Raw genomic sequence first — 23,353 nt, 5'->3', positions numbered from 1 at the left:
CTTCTGTACAGGTGACTTTATTTAGGATTTGATTAATTTGTGATTAATTTAACATTTTCCTATGATTGCTACTTATGGCCAGTGATCTACACACTTTTCTAGTACAGATGTGTGTATAAAGATTTAAATGCTCCTGATTAACTGATGTGGATTTGCACCAGTTCCTCAGTATGATGGGGCGCTTGTGTGGCTGCTGTATTATTCACATTGCTTTAAAAGCATGTCAAACCGATTACAGGAGTTTTAGTAGAAATATCTTGTACTGTCCTACTACCTCAGGAGTAACATGTCAGCTCAGCTGCAGGGAAAACCTCCTATCCTGTATTCAACTGGAGGAGTTGAATGCTTCCTGTACTGGAATTCAGCCAAAAGGCTGTGTTGAAACCACGCAGTTCTTTGAATCTTTGGGCTGAAGGAGGGACAATACTCGGTGTATATATGCTCAATCAACAATCATTTATTTCGGTACAGCCCCCCTCTTTGTCATAAAAGCTGCATCTTCACATGTTTTTCTAATTCTTAGTGAGCCTGGCTCCTGACCTTGCCTCCCTGTCTTTCTGTGTGAAAAAAGGAAGGGGGGTAAAGAATGTGGTTTTATCTCTTCTGCCCAGACACCTAGTCTCCCTCTTATGGCCTTCTTCACATGATTCAGCAATAACACATTCTCAGGAAAACAGTGTCAGACATTCACAGCTGATCAAGGATACAGAGTAATGCACATTTTGTCTAATGAACTACAAATGATTATGTTTCTTTTATTCAAGAGTATAATAGAGACTAAACTACATACATAGCACACCATTAGAACTAAAGGATAATATATGGCCTGCAGCTGTTAAGCTAATTTACTACATTGACTACTGGTCATAAAATGGCATATGTTTAACTACTAGTCTTTAACAACAGCTGTCAGTTTAAAAAATTGTTAAGGTTAAGTTCTGTAGTTATATTTTATTGCAGCTCTTATGTAACAGGCTCCGCATACATGTTTCTACTGACATTTAAAGCTTTTCAGTTACTTTTTTAGTCAAGTCAAATCCTATTAGCTCTCCTTGATGACATAATTTAGCCGGTGACTTATAAACCTCAATCAAGCCACAATAACTATTCCATCCTCAACATATTTTATCAGTATATTTGGACTTAAGTAAACTTCAAAAGTCCTTTATTTGGTGTTGACATTTAATTCCCACAGAACTGAATAAGGCTGAAAGCCAGTTACATTTTCACTTTAAATTCATGTCAGCGAGAACCGTAGGTCAGGCTGTGTTTTGTGCAACAGTCCAGAATTACTTCTGCATCTCTATGGAGTGGAGGATTTCTGTAATGCTGTTTTATTTTACCTATTGCCACCTATTTCTTCAGTCATTTTCATTATGCAAATGGAGGAAAGACGTTATCCTGTAAATAACAGCAGCTAAGTTCCCTTCATCATCTTTAGCCCACTAAAGCTACAGTTAAAAAAACAAAACATTAGACCCCTTGCTTGCTTTAGCCTAATACTGCAGGCTAACATCAACTGATTCCAGTTTTTGAATGTCTCCAAAGTAACTTCACTAAAGCCTTAAATTGCACACCGTCTCACTCTTGTTGGGATTTGCAACCATCGTTAATCCTTCTTACACTTCGGCTTGCGGATTGAAGGTGGGGGAGCAGGAAAAGCTGGGAGTCCTTGATAAAAATGGCCAAGCTGGTACGCAAAAGGTCACCACAACAGGATGTATCAAGCAACTGACAGAATAGCGAAACACTGCATAGCTGAAATAGGCAAGGGGAGGTCTGCATGGTATTGTACCACTCTCAGTCACTCACACAAAATCATGTCAAAGATGATTTTATCTTAAGATATTTTATTAATATTTTCAATTGACAGTATCAGCCAAAAAACAAACACTGAAAACCAAAATCCTTTCATGGCAATGATACACAAGAGTTTTAATTGAACAAGATAGTTTCAGGAAAAACAGAGATGGAAAATTAATATCAGCTCCATCACAGATTATAAATGCAATCAATTCAAACACATCTGTCTGCAGTTTTCTTTGACTATATTGTATCTAATGCAAAGTTGAAAAAGCAAGGGAACGAAGGGGTCAGTAAAGCTGGGGTTAAGGTATAGCAGTTATCATCAGGGCATTTTGGTGGCATTAGGGAGACTTTTGGTCAGTTGCAAGTCACGCACAGCATGGGCAGGGATGAGGTCAGAAATGGAAGATGTGGGAGGGTTACTAGAGAGAGCTACAGGGATTCAGATGGGTCATGATTATTAGAGGTAAGGTAGCAAAAAACAAAACAAGGTTTAGAGAAGAAGAGCTGTTGGTGCTGACAGTGCACTTATCATTCAATCTGAACCTGTTACTTTGAGAGAGGGGAGGGGCTTAGGTAATGATTGGGGCGGGAGGTGTCTGGCACATGCACCTGATATACATATGTTGCCACTCAGATGGAAGTGGATGTGGTCTAGGGGAAGAGGGTGGGGCAGGCAGAGCAAATGATGATATGCGAACAGAAAGAAGGAAGAGTCACACAATTGGCTCCCTGCAGAGGACAATTTCCAACTCGCCACGGTAGAGCTTCCCTCCGTCAGATAGGCTCATGATGCTCTGCTTGTAGCCCGACAGATTTGTGGGGTCCACCTCCTGAATGAGAGACAGGGTGATATGATACACTGAGGAGGCCAAAAAGCAACATGTTATGATCCTATAGCTCATTTTGATGAATATTCTCCTACTCTCCTCCCAGCATTAGGTTTTGATTATTTTCAAGATATTGAGGAAACTAAAAAATGTTATTATGTTTCTGACTAGAAACCTGAATGACAGAAAAGTAAATCCAAGGCAAGTTCTTTTGTTTTGATTGTTCTATCTCTTTGAAGTTAAAAGGTTTGGAACAAAATAGTGAAAAGTATTCCGAGTTGTATTTTAAGCATAAGAACTTATGATTGCAATCATCTTTTTTCCTCACTAAAACATTTTGTTTATGGAGCATTTCTGTAATATATTACAAAGACCAGTTTTTAGAGTATCCACATTTGCTTGCCGGAGCTCAGCATATGGCCACTCACTCATCAAAACATCACTCTGTAGTACTGCTGGCGAGGGGGAGAAAAAATCTACATATCTCAGGATAATTTAAATGGGGTTCTGTTGGGCTTGAATTCAAGTGTTTATCTTTCCAAAGAGTGCTTTAAACAGCTTTGGTAGCTAATGTTGAAGGAAAAACCTACTAGGCTTTGTATGGATATACAGCCCTTTTGCTAAAAAGAGCTGAGACACTCTGTAGACTATAAATGTTCCAGTTATGTGCAGTTCATTTTGCTAGAATACTAAATGCACTAAGTAAGATCTTGAAACTTTTCTGTCTCACCCTGGACAGGTTGCTAGTCGCTGGTGTATTCCACGGGACTACCACATTCTCATCCTTAGTCTGTGCTCAGTTTTGATAGAAGTCCACGCAGACACAGGCAGCACATTCAAACTCTGCACAAAAAGGCTTAAGCCAACCAAGAGGTTCAGCTTAGGAAGGGATTTTTTAATTCTAAGACATTAATACTAACCACTGCACCACTGTGCCACCCACATTTAGTTTGATTTAATGTATGCCTTACTGTGATGTCAGCCAAAAAGTAATATACGCTCACTTCTAATTAGCCTAATAAATACATCGTTGAGGGAGGCGATAAACTATTATTACCCTTAAATCAGCACCAGGCATACCATGGACTAGCAGAATGCTCTGTTTAAAATACCTTTTTAGACCGCAAACACGTTGGATTGAAGAACCCAAAATAAAAACTAAGGAGTTCAAAGGCAAGCCACATGTGGTGCATACACATATGCTTATCTTAGTATCCGCCAATCTTCTTCTTTCAGCTGCTCCCTTTAGGGGTCACCACAGCAAATCATCTGCTTTCCCAATCCTTAGCATCTCTCACACCAACCCTCTGCATATCTACATCTACATACTACATCCATGAACCTCCTTTTAGGTTTTACTTTTTTCCTCCTTCCTGGCAGCTCTATATTCAACATCCTTTCTCCAGCTTATCCACTATCCCTCCTCTGCACATGTCCAAATCAGCCTTGCCTTTCCAACTCTTTCTCATGAATCATGCACATCTTAGTCACTCCAATAAAATTCTTAACATCTTCAACTCTGCCACCTCCAGATCAGCCTCCTCTCTTTTTATTAGTGCCCCTGTCTCCAAACCATACATCATAGGATCTTTTAAACCTCCCCATTGCGCTCTTTTCAGTATGCACTAGCAGGCTGTAGGTCTGATCACCTTGAGTGAACACCCGTCTTACCTTCTTGTTTGTTTGGTAAAGGTCTCGTAGCAAAGCGTCCAGCTCCTGCTCATCGATGTAGCCATTTCCATCCTGGAAGGAGTCACCAAAAACATCATGATAGTAATTTTCACTTACAAACAATCATAATGGAGGCAAGTAATTACCGTTAATAATAATGATACTGTACCAAATTTTACCACAGCTTTTGAAAATATAGATGTCACATATATATTTTCATTCCCTTCGTGTAATTCATTCTTTAAAGTAAAGGCAGTCTTTTGTCAACAATGTTTTGATTCAGAGCTATTTGATTTTTCCTTTCGCTGCTGCTCGACTTCATTCATTCAGTATTTTGTGGCAGCAATCAGCAAATCATTTAAAAAAGACTTCCCATTCAAAACTCTGTGTATGGGGTTAGTTGCTAAGTTAATACGGAGCCCCCTTGCTAATTAATGAGCTATGTCTCACAGCCGTGTTTAGAGAGTTTAGGGCCAGAAAATAAGCCCAAATTATTGGACATTTTCCCTTGGCAAGTGGCACAAAACATGTTCTGTTCATCTAGGCTCGGTCTCAAGATGACTTCAGAGCTGAGTGTCTTGCCAGTCTTATATTTTTTTTAACTCTGGGAGATGCTCTTTGATGTTCACAAAGCCAGACTGAAGTGTCCTAGATCTTGGGAATAAAGTGTAAATTCTATTTATTTTCCCTTTAAGGATAAAAGACTCTGCACTCTGCAGCGCTATGGGAAAGCAGAGCAACATCAGGTATGAGCCAGTCTGTCTTCCACTCCACGCCATCTTGCTTTTCAGACATTTTCAAGTCTTGCACAGTGTGGGGCCATGGCACTGTGAGCCACGTTAGTGTTCAGCTGACCGGCCACACTTTGCCCAGCCACTCGGCAGATGCCTGTGTTTCTGCTGCAGGGGCTTGAGCTCATAACAAAATGATGAAACTAATTACACACATAAATGCAAGTGCTCCATATGCAGAGGGGGGACTACATGAATGGACGGCAGTGGCTAATCTATAATTAAACATTCCACCCTGTCCTCTACTAGTGAACTAGAGAGAGTGAAGAGAGTGCAAGCCTTCAGTCTGACTCAAGTCATGAATACGCACGCAACCTCCAACCCCCCCCCCTCCCATCGCTGCCATGGACGGCTCTATACAAATTTGCCAACCATACTACTTAGTATGGGACAAAAAGAGAGCACAAAAACACAGAGGTTGAAAACATGAATAGCTGTTTGTTTTTATTCTTTTTCTAATCACAACGTCAGTGCACTGACATGATTTAAGGTCATGGACTTACATGGTGTGGCCTTGTGCTTCAAAGTGAACTTAGTAGATAAACGGGCATTTTGCAGCCCTTCTACTTGTTGCTACAGCAGGGCACAGAAAACTATTTCCAATTTTTATTTTTTTGTTATTGACCTAAAAAGTCCCTGAGTGTCTGCATCCTGTCTTCTCGTGTGTGCAAGGCTGCACGTGAGCAGTGTAGCTGTTCTGTCATAGGATAGAAGACATGAAGCAATTATAATATACATGCTACATTTCAAAGTTTTGCATTTTGTAGTTTCATGTAGTTCACATTAGGATATTGCCCATCTTTTGGTTACAAAGGGGATGAATTTCAGGCAGCAGTTGAATCACTGTTGCTGAAAAAGCAGTAAGGCGCATACTTTAATTTACTGTAATTAATTTACTTTCACTACTCTATTTCATCACTAATATAAATCGGGGGAAAATGAAAAGCATTTTGAACATTAAGGTAATGCTAACAACTGGGCTAAAAGGCACCAGCGCTGTATTACATCAAACTGAATTGTTTATTTCTGCAAAAAACTGAGTCAGCCTTCTTATAGCTACTTAGATTATGGCTGGTCCCTCAGCTGTGCAAAACACACACGATACCATAAACAAGAAAAATGATATAACAGATGCACAGAGCGCTGCTCTCTCCCGTCTTGTACCATAGTCCCTCCCCACCGTTCTACTGCTAATGTGGAAAATATGCCCATTAACCAAACCACTGCTCAGCCACCCTGGGCTGTTTACAAAAGGACAGGTGTGCCAAGTCTGACTCATTTCCCTAGGTAAATGAAGAGTGCCCAAGGTAAAAGACAGAATTTACATATTCATGATTTTAACAAAAAGGGATCTCCTAAACAAACAGCACTGAGTCACCCAGACAGCTTGACTCAAGCTGGCGTGTTTTTACACTGTAAAGAGTCCCACCCTTATTCAGACACACTTCCATTCTGTTTTTCTGTCTGTCTTTGTGTGGACTAACCATTAATTATTTTCACAATGATTTCACGAGCATGTAACAACAGCCTGAAGCCTTAAACGTTTCCCCATAGGGAAGACTCATGGGAGACGGAGCTGTCGCTAACAAAATAACTAGATATGATGAGGTTCTCGTGTGTTGTTGTTGCAGATGCCAATCTAGCTCAGAACACATGGAGGAAATCCCCGGGAGAGCTCCCAACGTTGCAGAAAGACAGATCAAAGAATCCATTCTTGCCAAAGTACACTAAAGCAGTTGTTCTGAAACTTTTTCTGACATATCCTTCTGAGACTGGAAAACATGCCCCACAACCCACAATTATTATCAGTCATTAAAAATAAAAATAAAAAATCAAACCTGTTTTTTGATTAAATAAAAGAAGGCCAAATAGTTTCATCACAGTCTTGGTTCTTTTTCTTTTTTGATTTTTCTTTAAAAAAAAATCACATTTATTGAATTTCAGTTTACCACTTTTGATAACATGTCACCTACCTTGTCATAGTATGTGAAGATGGCATTGAACTGCTCAGAAGTCAGCTTGACACCCTGTAAACACAAGGTTTCACTTTAATTACAAGACTACAAAAAATCAATAAAGACATGTATATGTGCAACTAACTCAGACCCAGTATACTTTGTTTTCTGTCACTTATGAACTCCTACTGTGGTGCAGAGATGGGCACGCGTTACAAGTAACGCATTACTGTAATCCGATTACTTTTTTCAAGTAACAAGTAAAGTAAGGGATTACTATTGCAAAAATGGTAATTAGATTACCGTTACTTTCCCATAAAAACGATGTGTTACTGCGTTACTAAAACCATGATTTCTTTGCGAGAATGTCTCATGACAGTGACGTAAGCGAGTAAGACATTTGTGACAATAGCTGTGTGCAGATCAACAATGGATCATATATCGAGTGCGGGAGAGAGTATGAGCATTCAGCGTTTAAAGTGTGGAAGTACTGACCTTACTTTGAGTTTGATTCCATAAAAAGTGACATTAGTGTCCGTTGTGCGTGGGAAGAAAACTTCTTTTTACAGCGAAAAAACCCCCTAAACTTCCGAGCAAGCACCGAGTGCGCTACGACGTAATGGGAAACTCACAGAGAAACTCGCGGATTCTTTAACTGATATTTTTATAATATGGTGCATATAATTTAATTTTTGCTTGATGCATAAAGTTAAAAGATTAAAACTAATAAAACAAGTTTTAAAAAGAGACGTTTCCATTTGATTATGATTCTACTTTTTCTGATGGATTATGCAGAAAAAGTAGAATTGGGCTGAAAGATCTATTGCTTTATTACCTATTCAGGTTGTAAATCGTGTTTTTAAAAAGTAACTAAGTAATTAATTACTTTTGAAAATAAAGTAACGGGATTACTTTTTTGGGGAAGTAATCAGTAATTAGTTACTGATTACTTTTTTCAAGTAACTTGACCAACACTGCTGTGGTTTATGCTCATATGAAACATGGTGAAATTTTCAAATAAGGAGGGCAGTTTATAGTCAACTAATTGCTGTTAGCCAAAACCTCAAGCTTGATTTCACACAGAAGTCTTCTCTACATCTGACTCTGTATGTCAGCTGAGGATGGATATCTCTAATATGGTCTGGCACACAGCTCTGTCTCTAAGCAGAGAAGCCCTGCCCACAGCCTTTTCCACCCCGTCAGTTATGAGGGGCAGCCAATCAGATGAAAGTTGGCTTCAAGTGGGAGGTGCTACAACAGCTTCTTTCAGACAGTGGATGAATTGATATGAAGCAGTAAGATCCACTATAATACATATAAGGATTATTTTAAACTGTGAATTATACAAAGCTACTCTTGAAGAGTCAATGAATATCTACTTTAACCATCATCAAAAACAGGACTATGAATCATAAATTTATAAAATGGTTACAGTGTATTATGTAATTCAGTGGCGTTCTCCGAGTATAATATATCATTTCTGTTTTGCTTTTATTTCAGCCCCATGTTTGTCCCCTACCTGGAATTTCAGCAGGAAATTCTCCTGTACAGGAAGAAGCCTGCGGCAGAGAAGGACTTCATTAGTGGACACAATAGTTGTTAAATTATTCACGTTCTTTGACAGTGAATGAGCATCAGCGGGCAGTGTGCTTCAACATTTACACAATGAGCAAAAACAAGCAAAATTACATATTACCTTGCCATCTCTGACAGGCCCAGCTTCCCATCTCCATTCAGATCAAACATCTTGAGCTACAAAGCAGAAGTAGAACAGAGGAGAAAGTGAAAGGAAGCTTTTTATAGGTATACTCTGTCAAAGTAAAGGTACACGTGGTTCCGTGCATTTCATTGGCTGAGACGCCGAAGGAGTAGCCATAAATTTATGATATATTCACCACTTCTTTTTTTCCTCCTTAATACTACATGTCTAACAGAGGAACACTAAAAGCAGCGGTCTATAAACCTTGCTTCAGTTTTTCAGCCAGTATGGCAGGTTTTCCTTATACAATAAGTCAGAAGGTTTAGAAGAGAGTTACACTGGAGGAAAAGAATAATAAAATGGAGACTTACCCACTCTTTTACATCGAAGAGTGTTAAATTATTTATTAAATGAAAACCTACACACAGTAAAAAATGCCTAGAAGTTTTGCACTGTTGTCACATGCAATAAGGCATCTTGATGCCACTATGGTCTATGCAAATAGTGATGAGCATTTTTATTGGCTGAACAATTAACCCAAAAAACAACTGACGGATCACTCAAACTACTTCGAGAGGTAGCGTGGGATGCATTTGACAACATGTCTGTGGTCTAATTTGTTCTGAGTAACAAGACAGGAGGAAAATATGTCACCATTGAAGGTTTGGTGTTTTTCCTGGACCCTTTTGGAGGTCAAAATTTGGACTGTACATATGTCATAACTAAATGTAATAAGTGTGTGCATAAAATCTAAGAACATTTGGTCAGCTTGATTCTTTGGAGACTGAAGGTGACACAGATGTGAACAGCGATGTGTGAATCTGATTGCACAAGTAGAGATCATGCATGGGTATAATGCCCGTTGTTGCTGGCAGTACTGTATTATTTCCTTTTCATTACAAGACTAATTTTAGTCATTAGTTTACACCTTACTTTTCATAAATTAGCAACACTGCCTGCATCATAGCAGTATGCTGATTAAAATGACTCATTCTTTACATTAATCTCAGCCTCTGTTTTTTGCTTTATCTCTAATATGTCCCTCTGCACTAGATGAAGTAACAATAAATTTGTCTATGAAGAAACTGCTTCAGAAAATTAGGTCAGCTCAGCTCTGGGGCTTCCAGGAAGAAGCAGATGTTAGCACATCTGGGCTGCAGTCTCACAACCTGCAGGACATGATGGGTCACAACCAGTGAGCCGCACAGGGCTGCAGCCACCACTATAACAGGCCACTGAGTACCTCCACAAATTGCTAGACATTTGCCTTTTATCAGAAATGTATACAGTTTAGTTTTCTTCAAGTGAAGCAACTTCTAAAGATTGTCAGCTTTTTGTTTGTCCAGTGTAAAGTTTGTCCAGTTAAACTGAGCTTGTGTGATTGAGCGTTCGAATGTGCAAGAGAGCAAGTCTTACTATGGTCTGTGTGTACTCCTGCAGCTTCTGCTCGTCGTAGTGTCTGTTAGCTTTCTCCAGCAGGTCTGACAGAAAGCCCTGAGGACAGAGACACACAGGGTGCTTTTCATTATGCTAACTTGTGCTTCCTTGTATTCTCTCTCCTCCCATGAACCAAAAATCATTGCCCATCATGGAGGATCTTGCAGTGCCCTAAAATGCAAGTCTGGGTGATGAGGAGTGACTGGAGAGAAGGCTTTTGGAAAAGCTTTTGCAATTAAACATATGCGCATCCTATATGGAAGAATTTTATCAAATGCCGTGACATGAAATTACACTAAAACTAAGCATTCAGCAGCTTTAGCTCCTCCGCCTTTATATCTCTTCCTTTCATCTCTCTCTTATATCCAGGAGGAGCTAGGAAGCGAGAAAGAGACACGAGAGACTGAAGCGAAGAGGCATAATGAAAAGCACCCATGGATTAGTAAAAAGAGCCAGCGGCTGTGCCTGGTCTTTCATTAAGCTGAGGCAAAATGTCCAGAAAACAAATACAGAGATCTTAGATGAAGATGCATTTACATTTACTTAACATATGCTAACAATCTGAAAAACTTAAAACACTCAAAACATCTGCAATAAGCCCTGGAGAATATAACCCTAACATATCAAAAAAACATAAACTTGCAAAATAAAGTTATATTCATGAGTGTTGAAGTTTGGGCTGGCTGGGTTTTTTTCTTTACCATATTTGACAAAGAAAAAATGTGAAAATTAGGTATGGAGAGAAATGCAAGAATAAGAGAAAGAAATGACGAAAACGGGACAAAAAAGGAAGAAAAAAAACGAGACACTGAATTATTAAATTATATTTTGATTTATTGGTTTATCTGGTGTTTTGTTTTGAAATTAGAATTGAAGAGTACATGTAGAGCAGCAAACACTACAATTCCTTCTGAACTTAGCACAGTATAACATCTTCTATAAATAAAGTACTCCAGTAGCATTAGACCAAAGGTATCAGTTATGTGCTACTTGAGTCAATATTTTCCGCGCCTGCTCACAATTATGTGGTGAGACACATGTCTGCTTCCTGAGATCTCATCTGCACTTTTTCTAAAGCTTTCAAAAAGCCACACCTGAGTAACTCATCTGCACCTGGTCAGCTGGAAGAGATCTTATTCCCACAACTACCCGAGCAGCCAAATCTGTATACAACGAGTAATCACTGACCCCAATTAATCCGCAGCTTGCCACTGTGGTGCACTTTCCTTTATATAATTTGACAAAACATTTCCTAGAAGGGTTTTAATGACTAACCTTTGTGTAATCAGTAAAGCTTTTTTTGTATCTGAATCCTCGCTACATAAAAAAGAAAAAGAAAACACTTGAGGTCAGTGGGGAATTTCCTGTGAAGCAGACATTTATCTCTCCTGAGTCAAAAGGCTCATCCATATGCTCACAGATGACACACTGAAAATATTCAGTGGCAAACAATTTATACGTCTCAAAAGAATGCCACATTCAGTTATAAGAAAAACATAAATGAATGTGACATTTCTACTTCTATCAGGTATTTAAAGTTATGTGCTGGGCAAACAGTACCTATGTTTGCTTCCTAAATGTATGCTAAACTGATTATTAATAACTGATGGCGGTTCGAGCTTCTGGGCCATTTGACCCAGCGTTTTGAATTTCCTGTGTTTTGGTGAATATGCTTTATGGTGATTTAAGGTTCATTGGTTAGTCTTGAGTTTATTCTATGTTCTGAGTTCCTTGTATTCCCAGTTTAGTTTCTTGTCTGTTAGGTTCCCCTTGTGTCTTGGTCTCTCCTCTGTGTCCTCTATGTCTGTCATGTCATCTACGTCTCTCCTCTCTCTGTGTCTCATTTCCTTGTTCCCCAGGTCCAAGTCACGTCTTTGTGTTTTGTCTCCCTTTTCTGTTTACATGTGCCCTCCTGATGTTTCATTCCATTCTCCCCTGTCTGTCATGTGCAGTCATGTATGTTTTCCCCAACCTGTCTCGTCTCTCTCTCTCTCTCCCTCTGTGTCTCGTCTTCCTTAATTGTTTCCGTGTTTCCCTTTTTGTGTCACCTTCCTTTGCCTCCCCCTGTCTGTCTTGGTCTCCTGTCTGTTCTTTCCTCCTGGTCCTATGTGAAGCTGCGTACTTGTAATGTTTCCTGTTTACTCTGACAGTGTCGCATCCTGTGTTCAGTGTGTTCGGTTTTGCTTCATCCTGTGCCATTATGTTTATTCACTCCAGCTGTCTTCCCCTTGTGTTTCCTCTTCCCTCGTTACCCTGTTCTGTATTCATGGTGTGAGTTGTCATTCGTTCTTTGTCAGGTTTAGTTATAGTTTAGCTCACTTCAGCCTTTTCGTTACTCTGTTCAGCCTATATGAAACAGCTCCCCTTTTGGTTATTCACATTTCACGCCTCGTTTTGTCTGCGTTTGGGTCCACACCACTCACCGGCCATTCAGCCTTGACACAGTGAGTGTGCAAGAACGAGGGCTGTATCCTTTTCTTTAAAAAAAATTAAGCCAAAAGCTGTAGTTCCTCTTGTGGCCACTTGAGGCTGGCTCCAAAAGTGAGTCAGTTTGATCAAAAACTGTTTTGGTCTCTTAGCTTATTTCCCCTTGATCAAAACTATACAAAGATGAATTTTGTCAAAATATATGCAGGTAAATCAAAGTTCATCTTGTTAGAGATGTTTATACTGACAGGCTGTAGCTGTTAGCTATTTACTCAAGTTAATTCAGGTGACTGAACAGGATTTCTCATTATTTTAAACTGTGCTCATGGTGCTGCTGCTTTTTGAAACAGTTTTAAATGTAATTATATTGTTTCTTTAAATTGGATTGTGATGCAATTTTGAAGAGTGATACTCTAAAAGCACCTTGATAATGAAGCTAGCATCAGCTCATAACTTTGTATTTGGGGTTTGTTAGCCAAATTTGGTTGCTACGAGCTTCGAAAACAAAAAACAAAAAAGCATTAATAGACTGTTTAAAAACTAGCCATAATCCCAAAATCAAAGCCTAAAACCAGACTCCATAAACAATGGGTTACGCTAGGTACGCCCATCTTTGCTATACAGTCTATGATAATGACACAAATTTTTTTCCCCCTTTGATTTATTTGATACCAAAAACAAAGCATGCAGGTGTAACGCAAAATTGAAATATACATACAAGTATGCGTACACATAAAGATATATTGTATATATTTAAAATGTCAATAAAATGTTGGAATGAAAGGTGTAAGAAAATACAGAGATTAAAGATTTTCGGGACATGTGCAGTTTCCTAGTTCATAATATTTGATAATTACATTTTAGGGGGTGTGCTCTGTTATTGTGTGTGTTGATGTGCAAATGAATGTGTGTAGGGGGAGAAAAGAGAAGAAAATGCATAAAATAAGTATGACAACAGGTTAAAGCAATATTTGTAATAAATGAGACACTGCATGTTACTGGTCACATATGATCAAATGAATAAACATGTGTCAGTGCTTCTTAACATTTGATTTAATGTTGTTGAGAATTTACCTTCAGTTCATTTGCTTCAATGTAGCCACTGCGATCTGTATCATATCGCCTCCATGCCTAAAAAGAAATCAACGAAACAAACTGAAGCAATCGATTGAAAGCGTTTTCTCAGCTCAAAAGCACAGAGAAGCTCGTCTCCAGAGTGATTTACATTCTTTCCCCTTGAATAAATCCTCTCTGATCAACTCCCAGCTTACTCTTTGACTATGCCAAGGGTTTGCCTTTTTTCTCTGGTGCACAGCAGAAATCATTCCAGAGCAGCCGACCACAAATGCCTGGACCATCACTGTAATCATACAGTTTTCAATACAATCCTATTTGCCCACATACAGAGCAAAGGGCAACAGTGGACAAAGAGAGGAAAGAGGGGAGAGAAAGTCATTTTAATGAATGTTTTAATCTAGCAGCTGTCCCTGTCCAGAGAAGGGCTCCTTATCAAAGATGGATGGCCTTCCCCCTTCTTGTTCTCCTCCTTCTCCTCCCCTCTCTCTGCTCCTCCTCTCCTCCTCTGGGTTCTGCAGAGAGGAGCTACAGTGGTGTTATCCATTATATATGACTCTGAAAATAGAAGGCTCCGCTTCCTCATTCTAACCCTTTAAAAACGTCTCTGCCCCCTTCCTCCTCCCTGCACCCTTCAGCAAAGACTGATTAATCTCCCCTCTCTTGTTTTATGCTCTCAAACTTTGGCTCTCAACTTCCCATCGACATTTCATTTACGTCTCCTCTGCTCCTGCTTTCGCTCGTTTGCCCTTTGTATCCTTCTCTCTTTGCACACCTTCTCTTTCATTCGTTTCCCTTCTCTCATTTCATTATTCCTTCTCAATATGACACAAGAGACAAGGACAGCCTCTTCCTCACATGTAATTGGTTTCTAATTGGCTTCATTTTTTCCATTTAGCAGATCTAACATGAAATCTGCCATTTTGTCTCATCTTCTTGAGATATTTGGTAGAATAGATTATTTTCTGTTTCTGCTACCTTTCAGGATATAAATCTATATCGGTCTCGAGGGTTTTTTGCTACTTCTCTTCACCTATTATCCAAAATTCAAAGTGCCACTTAAACTTCAGAAAATGTTTAGTATAAATGGTAGCAGAGTTTCTCCACTTTCCACTTAACCATTTAATAATGTGAGACAAAAGTTTCCCACAAATTTGGGTAAATGTTGATTTCTGTTTCTGGTCTCTATTGAATTTCGACTGTGTGAAAGTGCCTCCTGTTAATTCTATCTGTTAGCAAAAAGGAAGCAAGAAGTATTTTTTTTAGGAACTTTGAATAAAAAATGCAGTTTTTCAGGAGAAACACATCGATTGTGACTATAAGACATGAGATGGTTCTGCCAGAAGTTACACCCTTGGGTTCCTCAAGAGTTCCTCATCCCTGCCAGGTGCGACAGATGGCTGCCCCAACCCCACCATGGATGGTTCTGCTGGAGGTTTCTTCCTGTTAAAAGGGAGTTTTTCCTTCCCACTGTCGCGAAAGTACTTGCTCACAGGGGTCATATGATTGTTTTTTTTTCTCTGTATGTATTATTGTAGGGTCTGCCTTACAATATAAAGTTCCTTGAGGCGACTGTTGTTGTGATTTGGCGCTATATAAATAAAACTGAATTGAATTGAATTAAATAGATGCTATTAGCAGGAGGAATGGGGATGCAGCAAGCATCATCACTGATAAGACAAATATCCAATGTCTTCATATGTTTCTGTAAGATAAGCAAAAGTTGTATGTTTATTATTTTTAAGTGTCTCCAGAAAATAATCCACAGTTAGTATTAGCCTTTTACGGCTCAATTTTGTTAGCATTTCAGTTGCATACTGTGGGGGTGATTGTTTTCCTTCCTGTTGGGCATGGTTTTCACCATGAAGTTACTAAAGCTTTTTCCAGTTACTAAAGCCCTCTGAGGCTGACTGACTCTGGCCTATAACTTTATGGTTGAGTGAAGTAAGTACGCCCTGGCCAATGTTAACGGTGAACAAGAACCTCCTGTGCAAAAAGTTCAAAAGTGCCTTAAAGAAGAGATCAAATAATTAAGTTGGTCAAGAGGAGTGGCAGGTTCTTATGAAAAAAAAATATGACAGATATTCTCAGGAACACACTCTTACCGCCATAAACTCAGCGCTGGAGCTGACAAACTGTCTGAAGCAGAGCAAGAAGTTCTCTTCAGTTGGAAGAATCTGGGCCAGCTAGGAAAAGTGACAGGGAAATGGGAGTGGTGAGAACACAAGATGGTACAGTTGATATTCTGGGAGAGACTGGGGAAGCTTTTTGTCTGCAAGGCCTCAAATGGGCAACTCAGCATAAATAATAGAGAGCCACAACCTCAGAAGCACAACTATGCCTAAGTTAGAAATATTTATTAAAATACATATTTTTAGCTGTTCAGACAAAGACTATAAACTGCATGTTCACACAACCAAGTGGACTGCACACTCATTTACTTCTCTGGCAGCAGTGGATTATTGATATTGCAGAAGCCCTATTTCTCACAGCTTTGTCAAATCACTGTGAAAGTGGTCAAATCGAGGAAAACCAATATCCCAAACTGATGGTCCATAGAGAACATCACGAAGACCGCATTTATGCAAGCAGTTAAATATTGACCAGACTTCTGGGGTCTTTATTTTTGGATCTCTGAGTTATCTGAGCTCTCTTTTTGAACCTTTTCTCATCACTCACAATGAGCAGAAAACCTTCACCTTTATTTTGCAGTCTGTTTATGGTCTGATATCCAATGCACAAGACTCATATACGGTGTGTCATGTGAGCTTCTTGCCCCCAGCTTTCCATGTCTGCACATGTAAGGGCAGTGAGCTTCCACAAGAAAGTCATTCTGCCAAATGTAAATGACTGGAAATAACAATCCTCCTTTGACTGTGGCAGTGCTATCTGAACTAAAGGTTTCCCAGATCAGTTAAAAATTCAAAAGATCACATGAAATAGGCCTAAAAGTGATCACAATAAACATGCAATGTAAATGTAACGCCACAAATTGTTGTTTTCGGAATTTTTACATACTGAAAAAAAATGACAGGTGAAGCAAGAAACATTAATTATGTCATTACAATGAAATGTTCTGCTGGGAAACTTTGGGCCCTGGGTCCAAGAAGTGCTGCATGCGTATGTTACTTTGCCAAGTAGTAGTCAACTAAACATTGTTGCAAACCAAGCAACGCTCCATATGGCGCTCCCAGTCAGCAGCAGCCACTGCCAGCAGAACAATGTGCTCCACCACACCACAGAAACTATTCAGGAATGGTTCAAGGAACAGCTCCTTGAGCTGTTAACTTGGCACCAAAATTTCTTGGCTCCAAAATTCCCAGAGCCCACTGTGATCGAGAATTCACAAGAAGCCCCACCTAGCTGAGCCACAACACCAAAATGATTCCGTGCTAGAAACCACTGGACACTCATGGAGATTCTGTGGCCTCGGTTTTCTGGGTTAAACATTTTAGGCATCAGAAGGGAGACCTGCATAATATTGTGTAGGTGGTTTAAATGTTGTGGCTGATTAGTGTATCCTATTTAAGTGACCAGTAATTACTCATGCACTCTATGCTAAGTTAAGCTAACTGTCAGCGTAGTCAGTGTTTGGCTATTTACAGTAAATTTGTCAAAAAAGAGAATGTGAAATCATCCTGTCGTCCGAGCTGACAGTCGTTCATTATTGGACAGTCTAGGTTCTCATTGTCTTCTTCTTGTAAGTGGGTACCCACCCTCTTTGCATTACTGGTAGTTATATCTTTAAGCTAGGCTAAGATAAACGACTTCTTTTTGTTTTATGTGGGAGCAATGATCTTCTATCTTAATCATTGTAAAGAATGTGAAAAAACCCATACATCTATCCATTTTCTGCTGCATATCTGAGTCCAGGTTGTGATGGTATATTTCTCAAAAAGTCAAACCAATCTTTGGTGGAGCCTAGCTGTTTCTAATCTTTATGCCAAGCTAAACTGTGAAGCTCCATATAAACGTTTTGTATCAATCTTTTCATCCAAATCAGGGAAAGAAAGCAAAAATGCATATTTCCCAGGCAGTCGAGCTGTTCTGTTAAATAAAATCTATAAAATAAAGAGGTCCTCTGAGGCCTTACCTCTGACATCTCAATTCGTCCATCTTTGTTCTTGTCGAAATTCTGCATGAACTCCTTCATCTTTTCTCTGAATGTAGGATTTGTAGGGTCCTAGGAAACAATTTTACTCAACATAAGTGAAGCCTGAGTTGTCAGTGTGGAGATATGTGATTAATTCCTGGCCCCTGAACTCACCACCCCCGCTCCTCTCCGAGCCATCTCCAACTCCTTGAAGAAGTTCTCCAGCTCCTTCCCCTCGATGTATCCATTACCTTGGAACAGAGAGACCATAATTGCATGTTAATGCAACATCACAAATGGCATTGTTTTTCTGTTTTTTTATTTTTTACCAGTAATGCTGATGTGCAAAAAGTTCCCAAACAGATCCCAACGTGGCCTGGGTTTGCCCTGGTATTGATTCAAACACGAGCCTTTCAACAGTAACTCTCTTCCTCTCCTTCTAAAAGATTTCATTATTGACTGCCACAGTGATCACTCTTCAAAAGACTTTGTGTTCACAAGATTGGATGCCAGGAGAGGCTATATATGGGAAATAACTTTTCTTTGATATTCAAGGTGATGATTCATGGGCCACTTCGGTTATTCAGTAGTGATCAATACTGCATTCAGTGGCAATCTGGCAGATATTAAGCAGACGAAAATAAATGGTTAATTTAGATATAGTTCTAGCCTATATATGCTTTTTTATTTGAGATAACTTAAACTCTGAAAGTGATATTTTGCCAAGAACAGTGTGGCTTTCTACAATCCTTTAGAAAATATCTTAACCTTGGTTTGCTGTGTGCCACCAGTCATTTTGACAAGCTGTCATAATGACTGATGGCATGAGTGTCATTTTTTGCCAGGCGGCGCTTAATCTGTGATCGTGTCAATCACACTTTTTTGATTCTTTAATGACAAATTTATCTTGCGGTGGCCACAGAGTTGATTTTCATTTTTCTCTCATCCTATTTTATTCTTGTTCCTGTTGTTCGGTTGCCCTGACAGTTCCTATTCGGAGGACAAATGAGGGTGCCCGCTTCACCCAGGTAGTATGTGAACCGGTGCCAATATTCTTTCAACACTCCTGCTGAATGGCCGGACAGATGGCTCCAAACGATGTGACTAGCTGCTTCAATAAAACCCTGGAAGGCAGTGCTGCCTCATTAAACGCTAACAAAGATTATTATGCCATCCACTTCCTTCCGTCTCTCTCTAACTTTCTGTCTCTCTTTTTCTCCCTCTGTCATTTTCAATCTAACTCCTTCTCTCTATTCAACTAAACTCACAACATCTTTTATCCAAGGAAATTGTGTGTGCGTGCGTGTGCATTCCTCAGTGATGTTATCAAAACTCATGAATACAAACTCTGCTGTTTTAATGAAAATGTGGGACAGTGAAATGCTCTGTTGCTGTCGAGCCTCCCTCCTGTGCCTCTTATTTGACATTTAGCACTGTAGAGAGAAATGGCCCGCTTGGTAATTAAACAGAGTAAGTATGATGTGATTAACTACAACACGAATGGCATAAAAATGTAATAAAAACAGATATATGAAATGATTGTTTGGGGATGCGCTCATATGCTCAATAGATGCAGCAATAGACCCATTCATTTGTGCAAACCACCATCTGTTAATGCTTTCACACTCTGTTTATTCAAAAGCAGGATAAGCAAGTTCTGTTTCAAGCAGCCTTTAAATAACAACAGTATGTTTAAGGTATGAAATGCTGTGTGTGCTGCTGACTAACGTCAGTATGTACGGATTGTATTGAAGTGTCCCAATTCCAGTGTAGACATTTAGACCAAATAGCAGTATGTGAATGTGCATCATTGCCAGCAGCTACATTTTATGGCTGATTTCACCTTACTCCCAGATAATTTTGCTCAAATGTCAAATATATACTTTGCACAGCGCAATGAGAACATTCCTGCCAACTTGTACTTTTGTATTTCTGCACACGCACTTAAAGTTTGTACCTAGCACCCAGATACTGTAAAAGGTTCACAAAAACCACTTTAGACCCAAATAAACACTTTTTCATCACTAGTAAACATTTAATGCATCACTAGACCATTGGGACAAGCTGGTAAAGTGATTTTACTTCTGGTTATTTATTCTATAATCCAACCCCGACCGGGAAAAACTCTCAAAGGGGCCAGTTGTGCCAACTAAGTGCATATTTAAAGCTTATATAAAGTGCATTTGCCTTTCAAAGGAAAGTGGAGCCCTGTCTATTCAAATATTTTGTGTTGAGCTCACAGCTGGGTCAATTCAGGAAGTAGATTCTGCTTAGTGTTCCAAATTGTTTTTATCCAGGTCAATAAGAAATAATTGACAGCAAATCTGCTATAATTAGCAAACGAAACTGCAGTTGTTTCCTTTTCCAGCTTTGAAGTGACTGAATTGAAAAGGCTCGAAGGAGACAGCAGGGAAAGATGAGAGGGACGCTTGAGCAGAGGAGCTGCAAGAGACGCAATCCAGATGAGATTTGATCCTGGGCCAACCAGGGGAATATGTGGTTTCATCATCTCTAGGTGCATCGCCTCTCATGTATTTTTATCTCGAACTCAGAGATATTTACTCAACCTGAAGAAACAAATTAGCTCTCGTTTCTTTCTGAGCCAGAAGACACTCCCATTAATGAGTGCAGAAATCAGACTCAGTAGCCAAATCTGTGGAAGCGTACTGGTTAAATTTGATTTGCAAAGTGGCTCACTGCAGAGCAAAATATGCAAAATACCACCGCTTAAGAACTTAAGTACCTGGGTGGTTGGACTAATATCCATACGCTGAAACCATGATGAGCAATAAGAGCCATAACAACCTTCTCTGCACAGCGGCTCATATGGAGGAGCTCAGCTGTGGAACCTCTCTGCCCCACCCGAAATGTCCCTCCACCTTGATTTCCCTATGGAAAGCAGTTCAGCAAGTGTGCCAGCATCAAAACACATCATGGTGACAATAAACTCTCGGGAGGATGTGTTTAAAGCAAATAGGTGTGGCACACTTGCCTCATCTGCAGGTGTGATATGGACATCTTGGAAAAGTAGACTGTATATTTTTAAAATAATGGCCAGTTGTAGCCTCATCATGTTTACATCACTGCCAGAGATTCATGAAAAAGTGAATGAGATGACAGATCCTGACTACTATTTTCAACAGGGTTCGTAATATTGTCAGTTTGATATTAGATCCCAGTTATGTGGCACATTAAAGCACACAGTGACTCTATTTTAAAATCTAAAAAAGACTCTAAAAACCTATAAAAGAATAATTTATAGGTTTTACAGGCAGCAACTGATGGTCTTCTTATCAGACTGCTGTATAGTCTATCCATCAGTTTGCAGAAAGCCTTCAATCTGCTGAGGAGTCTGCAGACCTTCAAATGGAATGAAAGCATCTCTAATCAGGCTTATAAAACTTTCACTACTGTGGTGACATGCTGATGAATTTGTCATAGAGACATCCACACACAGACAAAGAGTGATATAAAGAGCACTGAGACAAGAAGGTAAGACAGCACTGAGTCATTTGATGACAAAAAATGCGTAAGGGCGTATGTTGGATATTAATGGGAAAATAAATTGTCAGTAACAATTTTGAAGTTTTCAGGAATGGCACGTTCATCAGTCCATCAGCTGTGATCGGATACAGCTCAGTGGAAGCAGCATCGCTCACAGATGAATGCAGTTTAAGGACCAATGGAAGCACAAGTTGCTGACTGCAAAATTTCACTTAACACAGGCGTTTAAATGAAATGCCTTCATTTCTAAAAAGCGGCGCACTTCTCTGTGCAGCATGCACCAGAATTGCGCTTTAATGACTTTCACATGGTGTTAGTTTACCTACCATTTAGATTGATAGATTTATCAGAGAACCAAAAACGTAAAACCGTGCGTAACTATAACTGTGACTATAAATAGATTCATTGTAAATCCATGCAACCAAAATGTATTTCTTGATTTAAAAAAAAAATCTATTCTGAAGTTGTTAAACATGATCTAACCAGAAAATGTCTCCTTTGAGCTGCTTTATCCATCAAACAGGCAAACGACGAAGACAAAGAATAGACCACAGCTTCGGGACCAAATGAAAAACAGTCCCATATTCTTAAAATCTCACTTTGTGAGCTGCAAAGATGGCTCATAAGAATTTCAATTTCTTCTTCTTCTTCCTCTTCTTCTTTTAATTTTTTTAATCTTTCACATCTCTTAAGTGTCGTTCTGCCTGCACAATCTAACTTTTGCGCGAAAATCTTTTTTTTTTTTTTTTTGCTAAGCTTAACGGTTTTAGGCTGAAAAGCATTTCCAACCTTTTCTTCGCATTTTCCATCAGTCATTAAATCGATGACTTCACACACCAGTTGTATCTAATCAGCCTATCATTTAATATTTCATTAATTTAGAGTTAAAAATAAACTTTTAATTTCTAAGGAGGGGAAATAAAATCCTACCATCACTGTCGAAATGTTTCCAAATGTCGAGGAACTGGGACGCGGTGACCTCGGCCAGGTGCAGGTGAGGAGGCTGCTGAGCTTTGTTTGCCATGATGCTCTCGACCGATGCTGCTGCAAGTCAGACGCGACAAAAATCCGCTACTAACTTTTCTGTCTTCTTCAAACACGCCCCACACTGTGGCCCCAGTGCGCCGCCCGCCGCTTTTTAACCTCGGCGCAGGAGCGGTAGCACCGCTGCACGACCACTGGGGGCGCACTGCCACCGACAGTGTACATCTGACTCAGCGTCCCAGCGTATGTGCTTCCAAGCTTGATGTAGCTGTGTGATAGGACGTCTTGGGCACTGCAGTAGGCTGATGAGTGTGTGTGTATGTGTGTGAGAGAGCGGGGAGAGAGATGCAGATAGTGAGCAGATTGACTTTTTCGCCATTGTATCATCATTCATCTCAGATCCCATGTGTGTGCTTAATCTGTTGCAATGCATACATGCGAGCTCACGCATTTCTGTATGCAGGGGAAAGGCATACGTGTGTGTGTTCTCCTTCCCAGCGTGCAGCTCCCCGAGCCTGTCTGTCAGCGCGTGAGGCTTCACAGACTTAATTAGAACTCACACACTAATCACATTTCCCACACCACCTCCAGCCAGCGGTGATTAGCCCCCATAACAAATGTAAATTCTGGAAAAAAAAAGGGGGATTTTCATTAATGGCCAGTCTTGTGTGCAAAGCAAGACCACAGATCCTATTAGCGGAATGAGGCTTGGAGGGAAAAATGGACTCTTATATATTTCTTTAACTATTTGCTGCAAAAGGGGATAATATTCAAAATGAACTCATAACACCATAATGAGCAGGAGGGCAAGCATCCCCAGAAGCATCTTCATGCTGCTGGATGAAATGTGTAAGAAGAAAGCTTATGCACATGAAGTAAAGAATATTTCCCTTTTGTACTCAGTTGTGCTTGAAATCCTGTAAGACATGGGTCCTTCGAGCCTTCCTGGCAGATGTCAGTCAATACTTTAACAGCTATTATTTTTAAACTGTAAAGTAGTCAGCAGATGTAACTACAGCATCAACAATGTCTCTTTTTCATCTTGTTGCCAAGTGAGTCATGCCAATATGCAAGCACAAAAT

General features: G+C 39.7%; 1 protein-coding gene across 1 annotated transcript; it reads right to left on the bottom strand.

Annotated features, from left to right (window-relative positions):
• Nucleotides 1-1,823: 1,823 nt before the first annotated feature.
• On the bottom strand, nt 1,824-22,426 carry calb2a (calbindin 2a). Its single transcript, XM_086301709.1, has 11 exons — nt 22,218-22,426; nt 17,958-18,034; nt 17,784-17,873; nt 15,796-15,876; nt 13,691-13,747; nt 10,169-10,246; nt 8,750-8,805; nt 8,573-8,612; nt 7,072-7,125; nt 4,308-4,379; nt 1,824-2,639 (listed from the first exon to the last, which is right to left on the bottom strand). The coding sequence occupies exons 1-11, from the start codon at nt 22,309-22,311 to the stop codon at nt 2,523-2,525; spliced, it is 816 nt and encodes a 271-aa protein (XP_086157835.1). The 5' UTR covers nt 22,312-22,426; the 3' UTR covers nt 1,824-2,522.
• Between the last annotated feature and the right edge of the window lie 927 nt (nt 22,427-23,353).

The sequence above is a fragment of the Aulonocara sp. 'chitande type north' Nkhata Bay genome, linkage group LG7 (assembly GCF_057382095.1).
Source record: "Aulonocara sp. 'chitande type north' Nkhata Bay isolate Kocher_YH1m ecotype deep benthic linkage group LG7, A_spYH_male_GT1.1, whole genome shotgun sequence".
In the NCBI taxonomy this organism is placed as follows: domain Eukaryota; kingdom Metazoa; phylum Chordata; class Actinopteri; order Cichliformes; family Cichlidae; genus Aulonocara; species Aulonocara sp. 'chitande type north' Nkhata Bay.
Note: the sequence above shows the minus strand (reverse complement) of the source record. Positions and strands in the feature narration are given on the sequence as shown.

Excerpts from the sequence above, each read along its gene's own strand:
- calb2a (XM_086301709.1), bottom strand. The coding sequence starts at position 22,311 with ATGGCAAACAAAGCTCAGCAGCCTCCTCACCTGCACCTGGCCGAGGTC. Across the intron at positions 13,748-15,795 it reads CCAGCGCTGAGTTTATGGCG|GCATGGAGGCGATATGATAC; the intron begins GTAAGAGTGTGT and ends ATTTCTTTTTAG. Across the intron at positions 10,247-13,690 it reads TTGAAGCAAATGAACTGAAG|GGCTTTCTGTCAGACCTGCT; the intron begins GTAAATTCTCAA and ends CTCTGTCCTCAG.